Raw genomic sequence first — 20,809 nt, forward strand, 5'->3', positions numbered from 1 at the left:
CTGTAATCCCAGCTACTCGGGAGGCTGAGGCACGAGAATCGCTTGAACCTGGGAGGGGGAGGTTGCAGTGAGCCAAGATTGTGCCATTGCACTCCAGCTTGGGCAACAAGAGCAAAACTCCATCTCAGAAGAAAAAAAAAGAAAAAAAAAAAGGCCGGGCCTGGTGGCTCACGCCTGAAATCCCAACACTTTGGAAGGCCAAGGCAGGCAGATCACGAGGTCAGGAGATCGAGACCATCCTGGCCAACATGGTGAAACCCCGTCTCTATTAAAAATACAAAAAATTAGCTGGGCATGGTGGTGGGCGCCTGTAGTCCCAGCTACTTGGGAGGCTGAGGCAGGAGAATGGCATGAACCCAGGAGGCAGGGCTTGCAGTGAGCCGAGATCGCGCCACTGCACTGCAGCCTGGGCAACACAGAAACTTCGTCTCAAAAAAAAAAAAAAAAAAATCCAAACTTAATCACACACTTTTGAACCCTAAGAATTATGTTGAGCCTTGAAGAAAACGGGACTGTGTGATCTGAGCCAGACAGCATGTAACTACAACTTCTGCTTATAGATTATAGATTAACTCTCCTGTTCTTGCTCGGTAGATTCATTTCAAAAGACTAAATGGCATCAGCATTAAGATCTCCCTTCTTCATTGCTGACTTTTCCTTTATTATCTTGCACCTAAATCAGACCAGATAGTGCAAAAGATCCCGTGACTGTTATGTCCTCTATGTGAATGTTAAATATACCCTTCCGGAAAAGACCACTGCCTTGACTAATCAGATTACTGTTAACTATGTACTTGCCTTGTGTGAAATATGTAGAAACTCTGTCAAGCTTCCCAAACTTTACCTACATAAATGACCCCCAAACTTCCTCAGTTTGGAGTGCTGATTTCCATTCTTTGGAATCTGTGTTCCAGGGTGGCCGTCCTCAAACTTTGTGCTACACTAAACTCTACATTTAACCATATTTCCTGAATTTATTTATTTAGGGTTGACGTTTTGATGATGCAGATGGGATCTGAAGTGGAGTTCCAGTGATCCCTGCCACTTCTGACAATCAGAGCCTTTGTACTGTTACCGCAAAGGGGTCTTGATCCAGACCCCAAGAGGGTTATTGGATCTCACCCAAGAAAGAATTAAGGCGAGTCCATACAGTAAAGTGAAAGCAAGTTTATTAGGAAAGTAAAGGAATAAAGGAATGGCTACTTCATAGAGCAGCCCCAAGGGCTGCTGGTTGCTTTTTTTTGGGGGGTGGGGGAGGAGTTTCACTCTTGTTGCCGAGGCTGGAGTGCAATGATGGGATCTCGGCTCATCACAACCTCCACCTCCTGGGTTCAAGTGGTTCTCCTGCCTCAGCCTCCTGAAGAGCTGGGATTACAGGCATGCACCACCACGCCCAGCTAATTTTGTATTTTTAGTAGAGGTGGGGTTTCTCCATGTTGGTCAGGCTGGTCTTGAACTCCCAACCTCCAGTGATCTGCCTGCCTCGGCCTCCCAAAGTGCTGGAATTACAGGCTTGAGCCACCGTGCCTGGCCACATTGCTCATTTTTATGGTTATTTCTTGATGATATGCTAGACAAGAGGTGGATTATTCATGCCTTCCCTATTTATTGATTGATTGATTTACTTATTTATTTATTTATTTATTTATTTATTTATTTATTTATTTATTCTTGAGACGGAGTCTCGCTTTGTCACCCAGGCTGGAGTGCAGTGGCGCGGTCTCGGCTCACTGCAAGCTCCGCCTCCCGGGTTCATGCCATTCTCCTGCCTCAGCCTCCCGAGTAGTTGGGACTACAGGCGCCCGCCACCACGCCCAGCTAATTTTTTTGTATTTTTAATAGAGACGGGTTTAACCGTGTTAGCCAGGATGGTCTCGATCTCCTGACCTCGTGATCCACCCGTCTCAGCCTTCCGAAGTGCTGGGATTACAGGAGTGAGCCACCGCGCCCGGCCTCCTTTTTAGGCTGCTATGTACAGTAACTTCCTGATGTTGTCATGACCTTTGTAAACTGTCATGGCGCTGGCGGGAGTGTAGCAGTGAAGGCCACCAGAGGTCACTCCCATCACTATCTTGGTTTTGGTGGGTTTTAGCCGGCTTCTTTTTTTTTTTTTTTTTTTTGAGACAGAGTCTGGCTCTGTTGCCCAGGCTGGAGTGCAGTGGCGCGATCTCGGCTCACTGCAAGCTCCGCCTCCCGGGTTCATGCCATTCTCCTGCCTCAGCCTCCCGAGTAGCTGGGACTACAGGCGCATGACACCACGCCCAGCTAATTTTTTGTATTTTCAGTAGAGACGGGGTCTCACCATGTTAGCCAGAATGGTCTTGATCTCCTGACCTCGTGATCCGCCTGCCTCGGCCTCCCAAAGTGCTGGGATTACAGGCGTGAGCCACCGCGCCCGGCCTAGCTGGCTTCTTTACTGCAACCTGTTTTATCAGCAAGGTCTTTAGTGCTGATCTCCTATCTCATCATGTCACTAAGAATGCCTTAACCGCCTGGGAATGCAGCCCAGTAGGTCTCAGCCTTATTTTACTAAGCCCCTATTCAAGATGGAGTTGCTCTGGCAGCTACCTGATTTATGAATTGTTCTTTGCTCAGTTACACTCCATGAAATTTAATACGTCCAGAGTTTTTCCTCTAACAAAGTTTAAAGTGAAGTTAACTAGAATGAAATAAGATTAAAAAGTCATTTCTTGGTCCCACTAGCCACACTTCAAGGGCTCAAGAGCAACACGTGACCTGGCATGGTAGCTCACGCCTGTGATCTCAGCACTTTGGGAGGCCGAGGCAGGCGGATCACTTGAGGTCAGGAGTTCCAGACCAGCCTGGCCAACATGGCGAAATCCCATCTCTACTAAAAATACAAAATTCAGACAGGTGTGGTGCATGCCTGTAATCCCAGCTACTTGGGAGGCTAAGGCATGAGAATCGCTTGAACCCAGGAGGCAGAGGTTGCAGTGAGCCATAATCGCACCACTGAACTCCAGCCTGGGCGACAGAGCAAGACTGTCTCAAAAACAAACAAACAAACAAAAAGAGCAACACGTGACAAATTCTGTCGGACAACGCTGCTCCCAACGAATCTTCAGGGCCTGAGCCAGTCTCACTCATTTTTTTTTGTCTTTTTAGCTCCATTTTATTTCATTTTTAGAGACAGGGTCTCGCTCTGTCACTCAGGCTGGAGTGCAGTGACACAATCATAGCCCACTGCAGCCTTGACCTCCTGGACTCAAGCAATCCTCCCATCTCAGCCTCCCAAGTAGCTGGGACCACAGTCATGTGCCTCCATGCACAGCTAATTACAAAAAAATTTTTTTTTAGAGACGAGGTCTCTATGTTGCCCAGGCTGGTCTCAAACTCCTGATCTTTTTTCTTTTTTTTTTTTTTTTTTTTTTTTTGAGACGGAGTCTTGCTCTGTCGCCCAGGCTGGAGTGCAGTGGCACAATCTCAGCTCACTGCAAGCTCCGCCTCCCGGGTTCACGCCATTCTCCTGCCTCAGCCTCTCCGAGTAGCTGGGATTACAGGCGCCCACCACCACGCCCGGCTAATTCTTTTTGTATTTTTAGTAGAGACGGGGTTTCACCGTGGTCTCGATCTCCTGACCTCATGATCTGCCAGCCTCAGCCCCCCCAAAGTGCTGGGATTACAAGCGTGAGCCACCGCGCTCAGCCTCAAACTCCTGATCTTAAGTGATCCTCCCTCCTTGGCCTCCCAAATAGCTGGGATTACAGGCACAAGCCACCACACCTGGCCTGACTCATCTTTGTACAGTAATTGGTACCAGCACTTTCTCTCTAGGTCTGCCTCTGATTCTTTTCACACTACTCACCCTGTTCAGAGATGAAAGAGGTAGGCAATGTTTGCCACCCTTGCATTAGAAGGAAGGGATACTTAGTTTAGATACTTTAGTTTCTCAGCGTAATAATCAATCCCTAATAATTGGTGAAGGTTGATATAGCCATCATCAGAAAAAATCCAGGTGTAAAGGTCTGCCAACATTGACCAGAGTGAGAGCAAAACTTTGCAGAACTTCACTTCCCAGCCAGGCTTTTGAAACTGATCAACCTTCTTTTTTTTCTTTTCTTTCTTTTTTTTTCTGAGGTAGGTTCTCATTCTGTCACACAGGCTGGAGTGCAGTGGTGCAATCTCAGCTCACTGCAATCTCCACCTCCTAAACTCAGGTGATCTTCCCATCTCAGCCTCCCGAATAGCTGGGACCACAGGTGTGCACCGCCAAACCCAGCTAATTTTTAGTATTTTTTGTAGAGGCAGAGTTTCGCCACATTGCCCAGGCTGGTCTTGAACTCCAGGACTCAAGCAATTTACACACCTCAGTCTCCCAAAGTGCTGGGATTACAGGTGTGAGCTACTGCACCTGGCCCACACTGGTCAACTCTCAATATTCTGTATATAAATTCCAATTTATTTGGCTTATTCATAACATCACTAGATTCCAAATTTCTGGTGTCACAAATTTGATTATTTTCATCACGAGTTTCAGTATGATTATGGGCCTCTTCCAGAAGAAGACTGGGCCAGGAGCAGTGGCTCATACCTGTAAGCCCAGAGCTTTGAGAGGCCAAGGTGGGAGGATGGCTTGAGTCCAGGAGTTCAGGACCAGCCTGGGCAACATATGAGACTCCCATCCCTATAAAAATTAAATTAAAAAACAAAAAATATGGCTGGCTGCAGTGGTTCATGCCTCTAATCCCAGCACTTTGGGAGACCAAGGCAGGCAGATCACGAGGTCAAGAGATCAAGACCATCCTGGCTAACACAGTGAAACCCCGTCTCTACTAAAAATACAAAAAGTTAACCAGGTGTGGTGGTGGGCGCCTGTAGTCCCAGCTACTCAGGAGGTTGAGGCTGCCTCCAGCCTCAGCCTGAAGTACCTGGGACTACAGGTGCGCACCACCACATCTAGCTACTTTTTGTATTGTTAGTAGAGACAGGTTTTCACTGTGTGGGCCAGGCTGGTCTTGAACTCTGGGCTCAAGTGATCCGCCCACTTTAGCCTCCCAAAGTGATGGGATTATAGGTGTGAGGCACACTGCCTGGTCAACTTTTATTTTATAAAAAGACTTTTGGGAGTTAAGAAAAGGGGATCATGGTTTTGGCCAGACCCTTGCTGGCCTCTGGCTTCCAGCGTGTAAAATTGTCAAGAGGGAACTTCTCAGTGCAAGGGGGTCACCAGGGGAGATGCAACCTACCCCACCCAGAAGCATGAAACACTTTTCAAAGAAAATTGGACAAAGTGCCATGTAGACATTTGAGTTTGAAACATAGATTAAAGTAGCAATGAGATTTTACCAGTCATCCTTATATCTAATGGGGATCACTAAAGTTCACTCCTTCTGTGAAATTGATTGAAGTAATGTTCGTGCCCGTTAATTTTTCCCGACAGCAGCTCTTCCTCCTCTTCCTCACGGGCCTTCTTCATTTCCTCCTTGGCCTGTATGGCATCCATCTCCCTTTCTGGACCCTGGAGAAAGAAAGAAAAAACATAAGCCCCACCGGATGCGATGGCTCATGCCTGTAATCCCAGCACTTTGGGAGGCCAAGGCAGATGGATCACGAAGTCAGGAGATCGAGACCATCCTGGCTAACACGGCGAAACACAGTCTCTACCAAAAATACAAAAAAAATAGCCGGGCGTGGTGGCGGGCGCCTGTAGTCCCAGCTACTCGGGAGGCTGAGGCAGGAGAATGGCCTAAACCTGGGAGGTGGAGCTTGCAGTGAGCCGAGATCATGCTACTGCACTCCATCCTGGGCGACAGAGCAAGACTCTGTCTCAAAAAAAAAAAAAAGCAAAAATTAGCTGGGTGTGGTGGTGTGTGGCTGTAGTCCCAGCTGCTCGGGAGGCTGAGGTGAGAGGATCATTTGAACCCAGGAGGTGGAGGTTGCAGTGAGCTGAGATGGTGCCACTGCACTTCAGCCTGGGTGACAGAGCAAAACCCCGTCTCAAAACAAAACAAAACAAACAAAACAAAAAAAGCCCCGAGGCCAGGGGTTATGCTTCCATGTGGCCAAATGCATGTCAGTACTCAGGCAGACCCTGCCTTCTAGAAGCCTCCTCACCACCTGGGATAGGCTGAATAAGAAAAGCCTATAAAGATTTCATGTCCTGGCTGGGTGCAGTGGCTTACGCCTGTAATCCCAGCACTTTGGGAGGCCGAGGCAGGCGGATCATGAGGTCAAGAGAGCGAGACTATCCTGGCCAATATGGTGACACCCTGTCTCTACTAAAAATACAAAAATTAGTTGGGTGTAGTGGCAGGTGCCTGTAGTCCCAGCTACTCGGGAGGCTGAGGCAGGAGAATTGCTTGAACCTGGAGGTGGAGGCTGCAGTGAGCCGAGATCACACCACTGCACTTGGCGTGACAGAGCAAGACTCTGTCTCAACAACAACAACAACAAAAAATCATGTCCTAATCCCTGGAACCTGCCAGCATTAACCTTACGTGGGGCCAGGCACAATGGCTCACTCTTGTAATCCCAGCACTTTGGGAGGCCAGGGCAGGCGGATCACCTGAGGTCAGGACTTCGAGACCAGCCTGAGCAATATGGTGAAACCCCCCTCTACTAAAAATACACAAATTAGCCGGACGTGGTGGCATGCGCCTGTAGTCCCAGCTACTCGGGAGTCTGAGGCAGAAGAATCGCTTGAACCCGGGAGATGGAGGTTGCAGTGAGCCGAGATTGTGCCACTACATTACAGCCTGGGTGACAGAGCTAGACTCCATCTCAAAAAAAAAAAAAAAATTACATAAATAAATTAGTGATGTAGGAAGAGTTAATCACGTGCTTCATACCTTGGTTTCGCCCCAGGTGGCCTTGCCAAAATTATCTGCATACTCTTCATCATCTGTGATCAGAAAGTTATCAAAAATGGTTCCAGATCTCACCTGCAGATGAAAATAAGGCCTTCATTATTATGCTTTTATTCTTTATTATTTGTTTATTTTTCATTTCTTTTTTCCTTTGGAAATATATGGAGCTCAGGTGACATTTTTTATTTTTTAGAGATGGGGTCTTGCTATGTTGCCTAGGCTGGATTTGAACTTCTGGGCTTGGCCAGGCGTGGTGGCTCACACCTGTAATCCCAGCACTTTGAGAGGCTGGGGCAGGTGAATCACTTGAGGTCAGGAGTTCAAGACCAGCCTGGCCAACATGGTGAACCCCGTCTCTACTAAAAATACAAAAATTACCAGGTGTGGTCGTGCATGCCTGTAGTCCCAGCTACTTGGGAGGCTGAGGTGGGAGGATTGCTTGAAGCCGGAAAGCAGAGGCTGCAGTGAGTTGAGATTGTGCCACGGCACTCCCGCCTGGGTGACAGAGTGAGACTCAGTCTCAAAGAAAAAAAAAAAAAACTGGGCTCATGTGATTGTCCCACCTCAGCCTCCCCAGTAGTTGGGACTACTACAGACGTGAGCCATACTGTCCCTGGCTACTAGGCTTTCATTATTGATGTGACATATGTAACAACTTTTCAAAAAGAAACAGTTGTATTTTACTCAGTACTGTATACTATAACAGCAATTAGAATAGTAGGTGGTGCTTAAACCCATTTCTAGAATATCCTTTCCCTCTAAGGCACTGGTTCCTTAAACATGGCTACACATTGGGATCACCAAAACTTTTTTTTTTTTTTTTTGAGACTTAGTCTTGCTCTGTTTTTTTTTTTTTTTTTTTTTTTTTTTGAGACGAAGTCTCACTCTGTCACGCAGGCTGGAGTGCCATGGCGCGATCTTGGCTCACTGCAACCTCCACTTCCTGGGTTCAAGTGATTCCTCCCGGGATTAAGTTATTCTCATGCCTCAGCCTCCTGAGTAGCTGGGACTACAAGCACGAGCCATCACACCTGGCTAATTTTTGTATTTTTAGTAGAGACGGAGTTTCACTATGTTGCCCAGGCTGGTCTCGAACACCTGAGCTCAGGCAATCTGCCCCCCTCAGCCTCCCAAAGTGCTGGGATTACAGGCATAAGCCACTGAGCCCAGCTGGGATCACCAAAGCATTAAAAAAAACAAGCACAAAAACAAACAAACAAAAAACAAACAAACAAAACTCTCAGCACTTTGGAAGGCTGAGGTGAAAGGATTGCTTGAGCCTAGAAGTTCTGAGACTCCCATCTCTTTTTTTTTTTTTTTTTGAGACGGAGTCTTGCTCTGTCGCCCAGACTGGAGTGCAGTGGCGCGATCTCAGCTCACTGCAAGCTCCACCTCCCGGGTTCACGCCATTCTCCTACCTCAGCCTCCCGAGTAGCTGGGACTACAGGCACCCGCCACCACGCCTGGCTAATTTTTTTTGTATTTTTAGTAGAGTTGGGGTTTCACCATGTTAGCCAGGATGGTCTCAATCTCCTGACCTTGTGATCCACCCACCTCGGCCTCCCAAAGTGCTGGGATTACAGGTGTGAGCCACCACGCCCAGCCTAGACTCCCATCTCTTAAAAAAAAAATCTGGATGTGGTGGCTTGTGCCTGTAGTCCTAGCTACTTGGGAGGTGGGAGGATCGCTTGGGCCCAGTTTGAAGCTACAGTGAGCTAGGATGGTGCCACTGCACTCCAGCCTAGGCGACAGAATGAGACCCTGTCTCAACAAAACAAAACAAAACACACACACACAAAAACTAAAGTAAAGTTAAAACCAAATGACCTGCCAAAGCTCCAGGCCGATGGCACCAATGTTCTCAAATTCTGAGAGGTCATACTGTGCCAAATAGTTGGTATTCTTCATCTTATGGTGGAGCCAGATGTCTTTATCAATACCTTCCGGTTTCAGGCCATCCTGTATCAAAAAAAACATAAGGGGTGGTCTCAATGACATGGGCAGCGGAGGGGCAGCCCTGGGGCATCCCTGGCATCATGCAAAGAGGCCACACACCTGGTACGGGGCCTTCTGGAGCATCGGTGCTGGCCAGTCCCCATCCAGTTCACCATTCCAGTCGCTCTGCTTGCTGGCGCTGGCGTCCAGAAAATGCTTCTCCCAGTCCTTCAAAGACATGTAAGGAAAAAGTAAAATCAGTTAGATGCTCATATATTTGTTGTTGTTGCTTCTGTTTCCGTTTCTTGAGACTAGGTTTTGCTCTCACCCAGGCTGGAGTGCGGTTGCGCAATCATGGCTCACTGCAGCCTCAACCTCTTGGGCTCCAGTGATCCTCCTGCCTCAACCTCCCAAGTAGCTCGGACTACAGGCGCCCGCCATCATACCTGGCTACTATTTTTATGTTTTGTACAGTCAGGGTCTCCCTCTGTTGTCCAGGCTGGTCTCGAACTCCTGGGTTCAAGCGATCCTCCTGCCTTGACCTCTGGAAGTGCTGGTATTACAGGCGTGAGCCACCACACCCAGCCAGATACTCAGATTTGAGAAAGGAAATTCTTAGATGCCAAGTGGCAGGCACAGGCTGGTGACCCCTCTCCCAGTGTCCCTCTCCCTTCTTCAATTTGGTGATCAGGAGGCCAAGTGCTTGGTGCTTCCAATCCCACTGAGGACTTCAGGGCAACATCACACTGCCTAGATTTTTCTCCCTAACCTGCCATATGACTTTAGCCCTTTCCTCCATGCTATGGAGAGGAGCACCGGTGTGGAAACCTCAAGTAGTGGCTAGAGTGAAAAGTGATGGTGCAAAAAGTGATGGCGATGGCCAGATGTGGTGGCTCATGCCTGTAATCCCAGCACTTTGGGAGGCCAAGGCAGGCAGATCACTTGAGGTCAGGAGTTCGAGACCAGCCTGGCCAACATGGTGAAACCCCATCTCTACTAAAAATACAAAAATTAAGGGCCAGGTGCGGTGGCTCACGCCTGTAATCCCAGCACTTTGGGAGGCCGAGGCGGGCAGATCATGATGTCAGGAGATCGAGACCATCCTGGTTAACAAGATGAAACCCCGTCTCCACTAAAAATACAAAAAAATTAGCTGGGCGTGATGGTGGGCGCCTGTAGTCCCAGCTATTTGGGAGGCTGAGGCAGGAGAATGGCGTTAACCCGGGAGGCGGAGCTTGCAGTGAGCCGAGATCGTGCCACGGCACTCCAGCCTGGGTGACAGAGCGAGACTCCGTTCCAAAAAAAAAATTAGCCAGGGGTGATGGCGGGTGCCTGTAATACCAGCTATTCGGGAGGCTGAGGCAGGAGAATCACTTGAACCTGGGAGGCAGAGGTTGCCCTGAGCTGAGATCACGCCACTGCACTCCAGCCTGGGCAACAAGAACGAAACTCTGTCTCAATAAATAAATAAATAAATAAATAACTTTTATGATACCTTCAGATGTATAGAGATGTGGCTGGTCTGCAGTGTGTGCTCTGGGGAGGACATTTGGTGCTACAATATTGCCATCATGGCTACCAGCCATGCAGCAATTGTCCAGTAACTGGGTACTTACAAACTATGTGCACTTTTTAGAGTTGCCCAGGAAAAATTCACACCTGGGCTTTGTTGTCTTTAGTCTGTTCCCAATCCTTCGATTCTGCCAGGGACGTTTCCTTCTTGAGTGATGTTAAGTTCCAGTCGTACTCTATGCTGCCAGATTCAATTGACTGACCATCAATTTTCACGTCGTAAGAAAGATCTGGTCTTAAAATTAGAGTGTAGAGGTGTGTGAAGCCATCAACCTGCACATTTTAGGGGGAAAAGCGTACCAATTAAACCTTCGTTTTCTTTTTTTTTTTTTTTTGAGATGGAGTCTCACTCTGTCGCCCAGGGTGGAGTGCAGTGGCACAATCTCGGCTCACTACAACCTCCACCTCCTGAGTTCAAGCGATTCTACTGCCTCAGCCTCCTGAGAAGCTGGGATTACAGGCACCTGCCACCATGCCCGGGTAATTTTTTGTATCTAGTAGAGACAGAGTTTCACCATGTTGGCCAGGCTGGTCTCGAACTCCTGACCTCAGGTGATCCACCTGCCTCAGCCTCCCAAAGTGCTGGGATTACAGGCATGAGCCACCACACCCGGCCAACCCTCGATGTTTTAATGCAAGTCTAAATATGCAGTTTATTTTTATTTATTTTTTTTGAGACAGGGTCTTGCTCTGTCACCCAGGCTGGAGTGCAGTGGTGCAATCACAGCTCACTACAACCTTGACCTCCCAGGCTCAAGTGACCCTCCCACCTCAGCCTCCCCAGTAGCTGGGACCACAGGTTCCTGGCACTACACCTGGCTAATTTTTGTATTTTTTGTCATGACAAGGTTTTGCCATGTTGCCCAGGCTGGTCTTGAACTCCTTGGCTCAAGCAGTCCTCCTGCCTCAGCTTCCCAAACTGCTGGGATTACAGGCGTGAGCCACTGCACGCAGACATTTCTACAGAATGGTTTTTTCATCCTAAATATTTCATTCATTAATGAGGATGGATGTGGCTGAAATGTGACTGTACTATTGTAACCCTCATAGGGCAAATGATGACATGTCATAGCTCACGGTAAAAAATGAGAGTGCCCTCCTGATGGGGTAAAAACTTCAGGAAACCAGTTAAAGGAGACAAGTATCTCCAATGGGCCCTCTAAACTGGAAACCAGAAACAGAAGGTATGTCTACAAAGACCCATCCCTGGCTCAGTTAAGTATTTTATTATCAAAACTATTTTTTCTAAACTTAGTTATTATCTGGCAAGAGTTAACACTCATTTATTTGAATACAAGAGCAGTTACCTTACACCTGATCAGTTTCTTGTTTTCATGATACTGATTCTTGAAATGTAAAATAACATGAACTTTCTTGATATCAAATCCACAAATATCGGGTCCTACAAAAAAGATAAGCTGCTCTCAATTTCTTTCCATAATGCATCACCGTAGAATAACCAACCCACAACCATTCTTTTTTTGTTTCTTTTTTTGAGACAGAGTCTTGCTGTCACCTAGGCTGGAGTGCAGTGGCATGATCTTGGCTCACGGAAACTTCTGCCTCTTGGGTTCAAGCATTTCTCCTGCCTCAGCCTCCTGAGTAGCTGGGACTACAGGCGCATGCCACGATGCCCAGCTAATTTTTGTATTTTTAGTAGAAATGGGGTTTCACCATGCTGGCCAGGCTGGTCTCAAACTCCTGACCTTGTGATCCACCTGCCTTGGCCTCCCAAAGTCCTAGGATTACAGGCTTGAAACACCACAAGCGGTCCATTCTTCTTTTTTTTTTTTTTTTTTTTTTTTGAGATGGAGTCTCGCTCTGTCGCCCAGGCTGGAGTGCAGTGGCGCGATCTCGGCTCACTGCAAGCTCCACCTCCCAGGTTCACGCCATTCTCCTGCCTCAGCCTCTCCGAGGAGCTGGGACTACAGGCGCCCGCCACCACGCCTGGCTAATTTTTTGTATTTTTAGTAGAGACGGGGTTTCACCGTGGTCTCGATCTCCTGACCTCGTGATCCGCCCGCCTCGGCCTCCCAAAGTGCTGGGATTACAAGCGTGAGCCACCGCGCCCGGCCCCATTCTTCTTAAATATAATCAGATATAATCTGATAATCAGATATTCACACTAAGATATTTATTTATTTATTGGAGACAGAGTCTCACTCTCGCCCAGGCTGGAGTGCAGTGGTGGGATCTTGGCTCACTGCAGTCTCCACCTCCTGGGTTTAAGTGATTCTCCTGCATCAACCTCCCGAGTAGAATAGCTGTGATTACAGGCATGCACCACCATGCCCAGCTAATTTTTGTGTTTTTAGTAGAGACGAGTTTTTGCCATGTTGGCTAGGCTGGTCTCAAACTCCTGACCTCAGGTGATTTGCCTGCCTTGGCCTCCCAAAGTGCTGAGATTACAGGTGTGAGCCACTGCATCTGGTCACATGTGTGAATATCTTATTATTGCTGTTAAAGGACAATGTCCTGGCTTTCCACTCACTTTTTGAGTGTGTTCTGAAGCTTACCTAAATATTCAAAGTGGCCTGCTAATCTCAGCACTTTAGGAGGCCAAGGTGGGGAGATGACTTGAGGCCAGTTTGAGACCAGCCTGGCCAACGTGGTAAAATCCCGTGTGTACTAAAAATACAAAAATTAGCCGGGAGTGGTGGTGTTTCCCTGTAGTCCCAGGGACTTGGGAGGCTGAGGTGAGGGGATCACTTGAATCCAGGAGGTGGAGGCTGCAGTGAGCTGAGATCGGGCCACTGTACTCCAGCCTGGGTGACCAAGAGAGACTCCGTCTCAATTAAAAAAAAAAAAAATGTGGGCTGGGTGTGGTGGTTCACAGCTGTAATCCCAGAACTTTGGGAGGCTGAGGCGGGTGGATCACGAGGTCAGGAGTTGGAGACCAGCCTGATCAACATGGTGAAACCCCGTCTCTACTAAAAATACAAAAATTAGCCAGACATGGTGGCATGCACCTGTAATCCTAGCTACTGGGGAGGCTGAGGCAGGAGAATCGCTTGAACCTGGGAGGTGGAGGTTGCAGTGAGCCGAGATTGCACCACTGCACTCCAGCCTGGGTGACAGAGCAAGACTCCATCTCAAAAAAAAAAAAAGGTATTTACGCTTGTAATGGATGTTCATAAGGAAATGTAGACAGAGGGGCTCTGTGTTGCCTGTCTGAGGTTTTATGCATAACTTATACATAGGAATTTATGCAAATGTCAAGACTGACAATAACTGTTCTTCCCTTCTCCTCCTCCTTAACCCCTCACCCTCAGCAAGCTCCCCTTACACTAATGGCTGGCACTGACTCATTACAACAAAGTGTTCCAATAGTAACAGAATGGGTTTGAGTAAAATGGAACTGTTGAATTAAAAACTGAAATACTAAGAAAAGTTTATTTTAATCTTTTTTTAACCCCAAATTATGATGCTTGGCAATTCAGATGTAGTAGACTCATGCTATATAGGGTTTTTCCCTTATTTATTTATTTATTTATTTCAGACAGGGTCTTATTCTGTCATCCAAGCTGGAGTGCAGTTGTGTGATCACAGCTCACTGCATCCTCAAACTCCTCGGGCTCCAGGGATTCTCCTGCTTCAGCCTCCTGAGTAGCTAGAACCACAGGTGTGCACAACCTCATTGGGCTAATTTTTAAAATTGTTGTAGATATGGGGCCAGGCATGGTGGCTCACGCCTGTAATTCCAGCACTTTGGGAGGCCAAAGGGGGTGGATCACCTGAGGTCAGTAGGTCGAGACCAGCCTGTCCAACACGGTGAAACCCCGTCTCTACAAAAATACAAAATTAGCTGGGCATGGTGGCGGGCACCTCTAACCCCAGCTACTTGGGAGACTGAGGCAGGAGAATCGCTTGAACCTGGGAGGCAGAGGTTGCAGTGAGCCAGGATCGTGCCATTGCACTCCAGCCTGGGCAACAAGAGCAAAGCTGTGTCTCCAAAAAAAAAAAAGAAACATTTTGTAGAGATGGGGTCTTGCTATATCGCTCAAGCTGGTCTCAAATTCTGGGGCTCAAGTGATCCTCCCTTGATGTTTCAGATATCTGGGTGTTTCTTAGTTCTATTTTTATTTTTATTTTGTATTTTGTATTATTTATTTATTAATTTATTTGAGACGGAGTTTTGCTCTTATTGCCCAGGCTGGAGTGCAATGGTGCAATGGTGCAATCTTGGCTAACCATAACCTCTGCCTCCCAGATTCAAGTGATTCTCCTGCCTTAGCCTCCTGAGTAGCTGGGATTATTACAGGCATGTGCCACCATGCCCAGCTAATTTTGAATTTTTTTTTTTTTTTTTGAGATGGAATCTCACTCTGTCCCTCAGGCTGGGGTGCAGTGGAGCTATCTCAGCTCACTGCAAGCTCCGCCTCCCGGGTTCACGACCTTCTCCTGCCTCAGCCTCCCGAATAGCTGGGACTACAGGCACCCACCACCACTCCTGGCTAATTTTTTGTATTTTTAATAGAGATGAGGTTTCACCGTGTTAGTCAGGATGGTCTCAATCTCCTGACCTCGTGATCCGCCCACCTTGGCCTCCAAAAGTGCTGGGATTACAGGCGTGAGCCACCGCACCCGGCTCTAATTTTATATTTTTAATAGAAATGGGGTTTCTCCATGTTGGTCAGGCTGGTCTCGAACTCCTGACCTCAGGTGATCCGCCAGCCTCTAGCTCCCAAAGTGCTGGGATAACAGGCGTGAGCCACTGCACCCAGCCCTAATTTTTATTTTTTGTAGTGACAGGGTCTCACTATGTTGGTCAAGCTGGTCTTGAACTCCTGGACTCAAGTAATCCTCTTGCCTGGCCTCCCAAAGTGCTGGGATTACAGGCATAAGCCACTGTGCCCAGCTGAAGATGAATATTTTGGAAGTACATTCATTCTTTTTTTGGAGATGGAGTCTCATTCCGTTACCCAGGCTGGAATGCAGTGGTGAGATCTCGGCTCACTGCAACCTCCACCTCCTGGGTTCAAGCAATTCTCCTGCCTCAGCCTGCTGAGTACCTGGGACTACAGGCATGTGCCACTACGCCCAGCTAATTTTTTTTGTATTTTTAGTAGAGATAGGGTTTCACCACGTTGGCCAGGCTGGTCTCGAACTCCTGAACGCCAGTGATCTGCCTGCCTTGGCCTCCCAAAATGCTGAGATTACAGGTGTGAGTCGCTACGTCTGGCCTGAGTTACATTCATTCTTAAAGTTTTAAGTTACACTATACTTAGGTCTATTTCCTGTGGCCCAGTGTGGTCCCTTCCCGGTTCTAGCACAAATTTTAATCAAGTACCCCTGTTGTCAGGAGACATTTAATATTTTCTAGAGGTTTGCAGGTTTTTTCTATAAAGGCCAGATGGTAAAATATTTTTGGCTTTGTAAGCCTAATGATCTCTGTCATGACAACTTAACTCTGCCACTGGTACTAGCAAGCAGCCACAGACAACATATAAATGAACAGAGTGAGGCTGCATTCCAGTAAGACTTCATTTATGCACACTGAAATCTAAATTTCATATAATTTTCATGTATCACAAAATATCATCCTTGTATTGATTTTTTCCAAACAGTTAAAAATGTAAAAAACATTTTTAGTTCATGGGTTATATAAACACAGGCAGTGGGCCAACTTGGCCCATGGCCAAGGTTTACTGAGTCCTGAAGGCTTCAAAACACAGGTTGAGGCCAGGCGCGGTGGCTCACACCTGTAATCCCAGCACTTTGGAAGGCCAAGGCAGGTATCACCTGAGGTCAGGAGTTGGATACCTGCCAGGAGTTCGAGACCAGCCTGACCAACATGGTGAAACCCCATCTCGGCCGGGCGCAGTGGCTCACGCCTGTAATCCCAGCACTTTGGAAGGCTGAGGTGGGCAGATAACCTGAGATTGGGAGTTCAAGACCAACCTGACCAACATGGAGAAATCTCGTCTCTACTAAAAATACAAAAATTAGCTGGGCGTGGTGGTGCATGCCTGTAATCCCAGCTACTTGGGAGGCCAAGGCAGGTGAATCCCTTGAACCTGGGAGGAGGAGGTTGCAGTGAGCCGAGGTCATGCCATTCCACTTCAGCCTGGGCAACGAGAGCGAAACTCCATCTCAAAAAAAAAAAAAAAAAAGGAACCCCATATCTACTAAAATACAAAAAAAAAAATTAGCCAGGTATGGTGGTACATGCCTGTAATCCCAGCTACTCAAGAGGCTGAGGCAGAAGAATCACTTGAACCCAGGAGGCAGAGATTGCAGTGAGGCAAGATTAAGCCATTGCCATTGCACTCCAGCCTGGGCCACAAGAGTGAAAACTCCAGCTCAAAACAAAAACAAACAAACCAACAAAAACACACAGGTTGAGCATCCCAAATCAAAAAAAATTGCAAATCTGAAGTGTTCCAAAACCCAAAACTTTTAGAATCAACATGATGCTCAAAGGGAATGCTCATCGGAGCATTGCGGATTTCAGATTTTTCAGATTAGCAATGCTCAACCAGTAAGGATAATGCAAATAATCCAAAATCCCCCAAAAATTCCAAAATCCAAAACACTTCTAGTCCCAAACATTTCAGATAAGGTATCCTTACCCTGCATGAGGGCAACATTAATGGTGAATAAATAACTTCTTCAGGAACACAACAGACTGGTACAGTTGCCTTTTTATATTAATTAGGTTTAATAGTGCTCTAATCCTTGGATCCGATATACTCAATACTACTACCTTCACTACATTAGCAAAGTCTTAGTCTAAAGATCCTGTGAAGTGGGAGGGTTTTCAAAGTCACTAGAAGTGGTTGTGTTGCACCACCTAAACTCACCAAACATAATATAGTACTGCGATTTTCCATTCAGGTTCTTCTGGTCAACGTCTGCAGGAAAGACCTTAATGTAGCCCCCTCCACAGTCCATCTTCTGCTCATGTTTTACTGTGTACTGAATGACCAGAGTTTTCCCTTTATTGCTGAACGGTTTGAAGCGTGCAGAGATGGCATAGAATCGGCCATTCTGAGTGGTTTGCAGACCTTTGAACAAAAAATACTAATGAAGGATAAGGAATGACGCTGTGCTCAGTAATGCAGGAAGCAGGATTAGGAATGACGCTGTGCTCAGTAATGCAGGAAGCAGGATTAGGAATGACGCTGTGCTCAGTAATGGAGGAAGTTAAATGGATGTCCTTCCCTTACTCCCGACCATAAATGTCATTTACAGTGATCTACAGTGCCAACAGAGCATTATACAATAATGTATAATGGGTACACCACTAGCAGGCACTCTGCTTCCATACAACTTTTTTTTTTTTTTGAGATGAAGTCTCGCTCTGTCACCCAGGCTGGAGTGCAATGGTGCGATCTCAGCCCACCGCAACCTCCACCTCCCAGGTTCCAGCGATTCTCCTGCCTCAGCCTCCCGAGTTGTTGGGATTACAGGCATCTGCCACCCACGCCTAGCTAATTTTTCTATTTCTAGTAGAGACAGGGTTTCATTCACCATGTTGGTCAGGCTGGTCTTGAACTCCTGACCTCAGGTGATTGCCTGCCTCAGCCTCCCAAAGTGCTGGGATTACAGGCATGAGCCACCATGCCCGGCCCATACAACTTTTATTTCACACACTTGGAAGTTTTTGTTCTTAATATACCACTGTTATTAACTAATCAATTTTATTTATATTTTTTGAGATGGAGTCTCACTCAGTTGCCCAGGCTGGAGTGCAGTGGCACGATCTCGGCTCACTGCAATCTCCGCCTCTCGGGTTCACGCCATTCTCCTGCCTTAGCCTCCCGAGTAGCTGGGACTACAGGCGCCGGCCACTACGCCCGGCTAATTTTTTTGTATTTTTAGTTAGAGATGGGGTTTCACTGTGTTAGCCAGGATGGTCTCGATCCCCTGACCTCGTGATCTGCCCGGCTCGGCTTCCCAAAGTGCTGGGATTACAGGCATGAGCCACTGCGCCTGGCTGGTCCTTTTCCTAACCACTCTACTCTGCCTTTTCAACATAAAAAGCAGCCATAGACAATATATAAAATGAATCGACTGCCAGGCATGCTGGCTCACTCCTGTAATCCCAGCACTTTGGGAAGCCGAGGCAGGCGAATCACTGGGTCAGGAGTTTGAGGCCAGCCTGGCTACTATGGTGAAACCCCATCTCTACTAAAAATACAAAAATTAGCGGGGTGTGGTGGCATGTGCCTGTAGTCCCAGCTACTCAGGAGAGTGAGGCAGAAGAATTGCTTAAACCCGCAGGCCAGGCGCGGTGGCTCACGCTTGTAATCCCAGCACTTTGGGAGGCCGAGGCGGGAGGATCACGAGGTCAGGAGATCGAGACCACGGTGAAACCCCGTCTCTACTAAAAATACAAAAAATTAGCCAGGCGTGGTGGCGGGCGCCTGTAGTCCCAGCTACTCAGAGAGGCTGAGGCAGGAGAATGGCGTGAACCCGGGAGGCGGAGCTTGCAGTGAGCTGAGATTGCGCCACCGCACTCCAGCCTGGGTGACAGAGCAAGACTCCGTCTCAAAAAAAAAAAAAAAAAAAAAGACTGGATGATGTGGCTGTGTTCCAGTGAAACTTTATGGACACTAAACTGACCTTCCTTCCTTTTTTTTTTTTAATTTTTAATTTTTTTTTTAGATAGAGGCTCGCTCTATTGCCCAGGCTGATTCTCTCTGCTCACTGCAACCTCCACCTCCCAGGTTCAAGCAATTCTCCTGCCTCAGCCTCCTGAGTAGATGGGGCTACAGGCATGCGACACCACACGTGGCTAATTTTTGTATTTTTAGTAGAGATGGGGTTTCACCATGTTGCCCAGGGTGGTCTTGAACTCCTGGCCTCAAGTGATCCGCTCACCTCTGCCTCCCAGAGTGCTAAGATTACAGGTGTGAGCCACCGTGCCCGGCCTAAACGTTCACATATGTGAAAGCAAATACAATTTAAAGCCTTGAGAGGCCAGGCATGATGGCTCACATCTGTAATCTCAGCACTTGGGGAGGCTGAGCCGGGTAGATCACTTGAGGTCAGAAGTTCGAGACTAGCCCAGCCTATGTGGGGAAACCCCATTTCTATTAAAAATACAAAATTAGCCGAGCGTAGTGGCGCAAGCCTGTGGTCCCAGCTACTCGGGAAGCTGAGGCAGCTGAATTGTTTGAAACTGGGAGGTGGAGGAGCCATTGCACCCCAGCCTGGGTAGCAGGGTGAAACTCCGTTTAAAAAGATAAATAGGCCAGATGCAGTGGCTCACGGCCGTAATCCCAACTGGCTCATGCCCATAATCCCAACATTTTGGGAGGCCGAGGCGGGCAGATCACCTGAGGTCGGGAGGTGGAGACCAGCCTGACCAACATGGAGAAACCTTGTCTCTACTAAAAATACAAAATTAGGCCGGGCGTGGTGGCTCACACCTGTAATCCCAGCACTTTGGGAGGCCGAGGCGGGCGGATCACGAGGTCAGGAGATCGAGATCATCCTGGCTAACACGGTGAAACCCCGTCTCTACTAAAAAAAAAAATACAAAAAATTAGCCGGGCGTGGTGGCAGGTGCCTGTATTCCCAGCTACTCGGCAGGAGAATGGCGTGAACCCAGGAGGCGGAGCTTGCAGTGAGCAGAGATCACGCCACTGCACTCCATCCTGGGCTACAGAGTGAGACTCCGTCTCAAAAAAAAAAAAAATTAGCCAGGTGTGGTGGCACATGCCTGTAATCCTAGCTACTTGGGAGGCTGGAGGCAGGAGAATCATTTGAACCTGGGAGGCGGAGGTTGTGGTGAGCAGAGATCGCGCCATTGCACTGCAGCCTGGGTAACAAGAGTGAAACTCTCTCTCAAATAAATAAATAAATAAATAAAAATAAAATAAATAAATAAAATAAAAGCCTTGAGCAAGATGTGTGATCTGAGTCATGTAGCATGCAGGTGAAACCTCTGCTTCTTAAATCATAGATAAACCTTCTTCCTCATTGTTCTTGTTCTGCAAATGACTAGGACAGACCAGAGACCAGGCCTCCTCTATTTGTGACCACTGACCTTGGTTACAGATTAACTGCCTTTGGTACTGACCTGTATGTACCTAACTCAGACCAGATGGCACAAAAGATGCCGTGACTGTTACATCTTCAGGGTGAAATGTTAAATATACCTTCTCAAAAGAAAAAGACCACCTTGACTAATGGGATCATGGCCATTATCTATCAAGCCTTGCCTAGAAAGATGCTGAAATTCTGTTAAGCTTCCCTAAACTTTGTCTATACAAATGATCCCAAACTTCTACACTTCAGAACACTGACTTCTATTCTTTGGGATCTGTGTTTTCCGCACAGTTGTCCTTAAACTTTGAGCTTGAATTAGCTCTCTTGAAGCTAGATTTTTTTTTTTTTTTTTGAGACAGAGTCTTGCTCTGTTGCCCAGGCTGGAGTGTAGTGGCACGATCTCGACTCACTGCAACCTTCGCCTCTCGGGTCCATGTGATTCTCCTGCCTCAATCTCCCAAGTAGCTGGGACTACA

The 20,809-nt window shown here is 47.5% G+C and overlaps 1 protein-coding gene across 2 annotated transcripts in view; it reads right to left on the reverse strand.

Moving 5' to 3' along the window:
• Positions 1 to 20,809, reverse strand: part of CALR3 (calreticulin 3) — a 28,467-nt gene that overhangs the window by 4,617 nt on the left and 3,041 nt on the right. The window contains exons 3-9 of one of the 2 annotated variants that reach the window (XM_058425243.1): positions 17,138 to 17,341; positions 11,642 to 11,736; positions 10,422 to 10,607; positions 8,883 to 8,990; positions 8,655 to 8,786; positions 6,810 to 6,902; positions 5,308 to 5,479 (exon numbers count right to left, since the gene is read on the reverse strand). In XM_058425243.1, the coding sequence (XP_058281226.1) occupies positions 5,336 to 5,479; positions 6,810 to 6,902; positions 8,655 to 8,786; positions 8,883 to 8,990; positions 10,422 to 10,607; positions 11,642 to 11,736; positions 17,138 to 17,341 (962 nt within the window). In that variant the 3' untranslated portion in view covers positions 5,308 to 5,335. Of the gene's footprint in view, positions 1 to 5,265; positions 5,480 to 6,809; positions 6,903 to 8,654; positions 8,787 to 8,882; positions 8,991 to 10,421; positions 10,608 to 11,641; positions 11,737 to 17,137; positions 17,342 to 20,809 lie in introns of those variants that run through there. The other variant, XM_032171546.2, reaches the window with a different exon arrangement.

Source organism: Hylobates moloch, unplaced genomic scaffold (genome assembly GCF_009828535.3).
Source record: "Hylobates moloch isolate HMO894 unplaced genomic scaffold, HMol_V3 SCAFFOLD_12, whole genome shotgun sequence".
NCBI lineage: Eukaryota > Metazoa > Chordata > Mammalia > Primates > Hylobatidae > Hylobates > Hylobates moloch.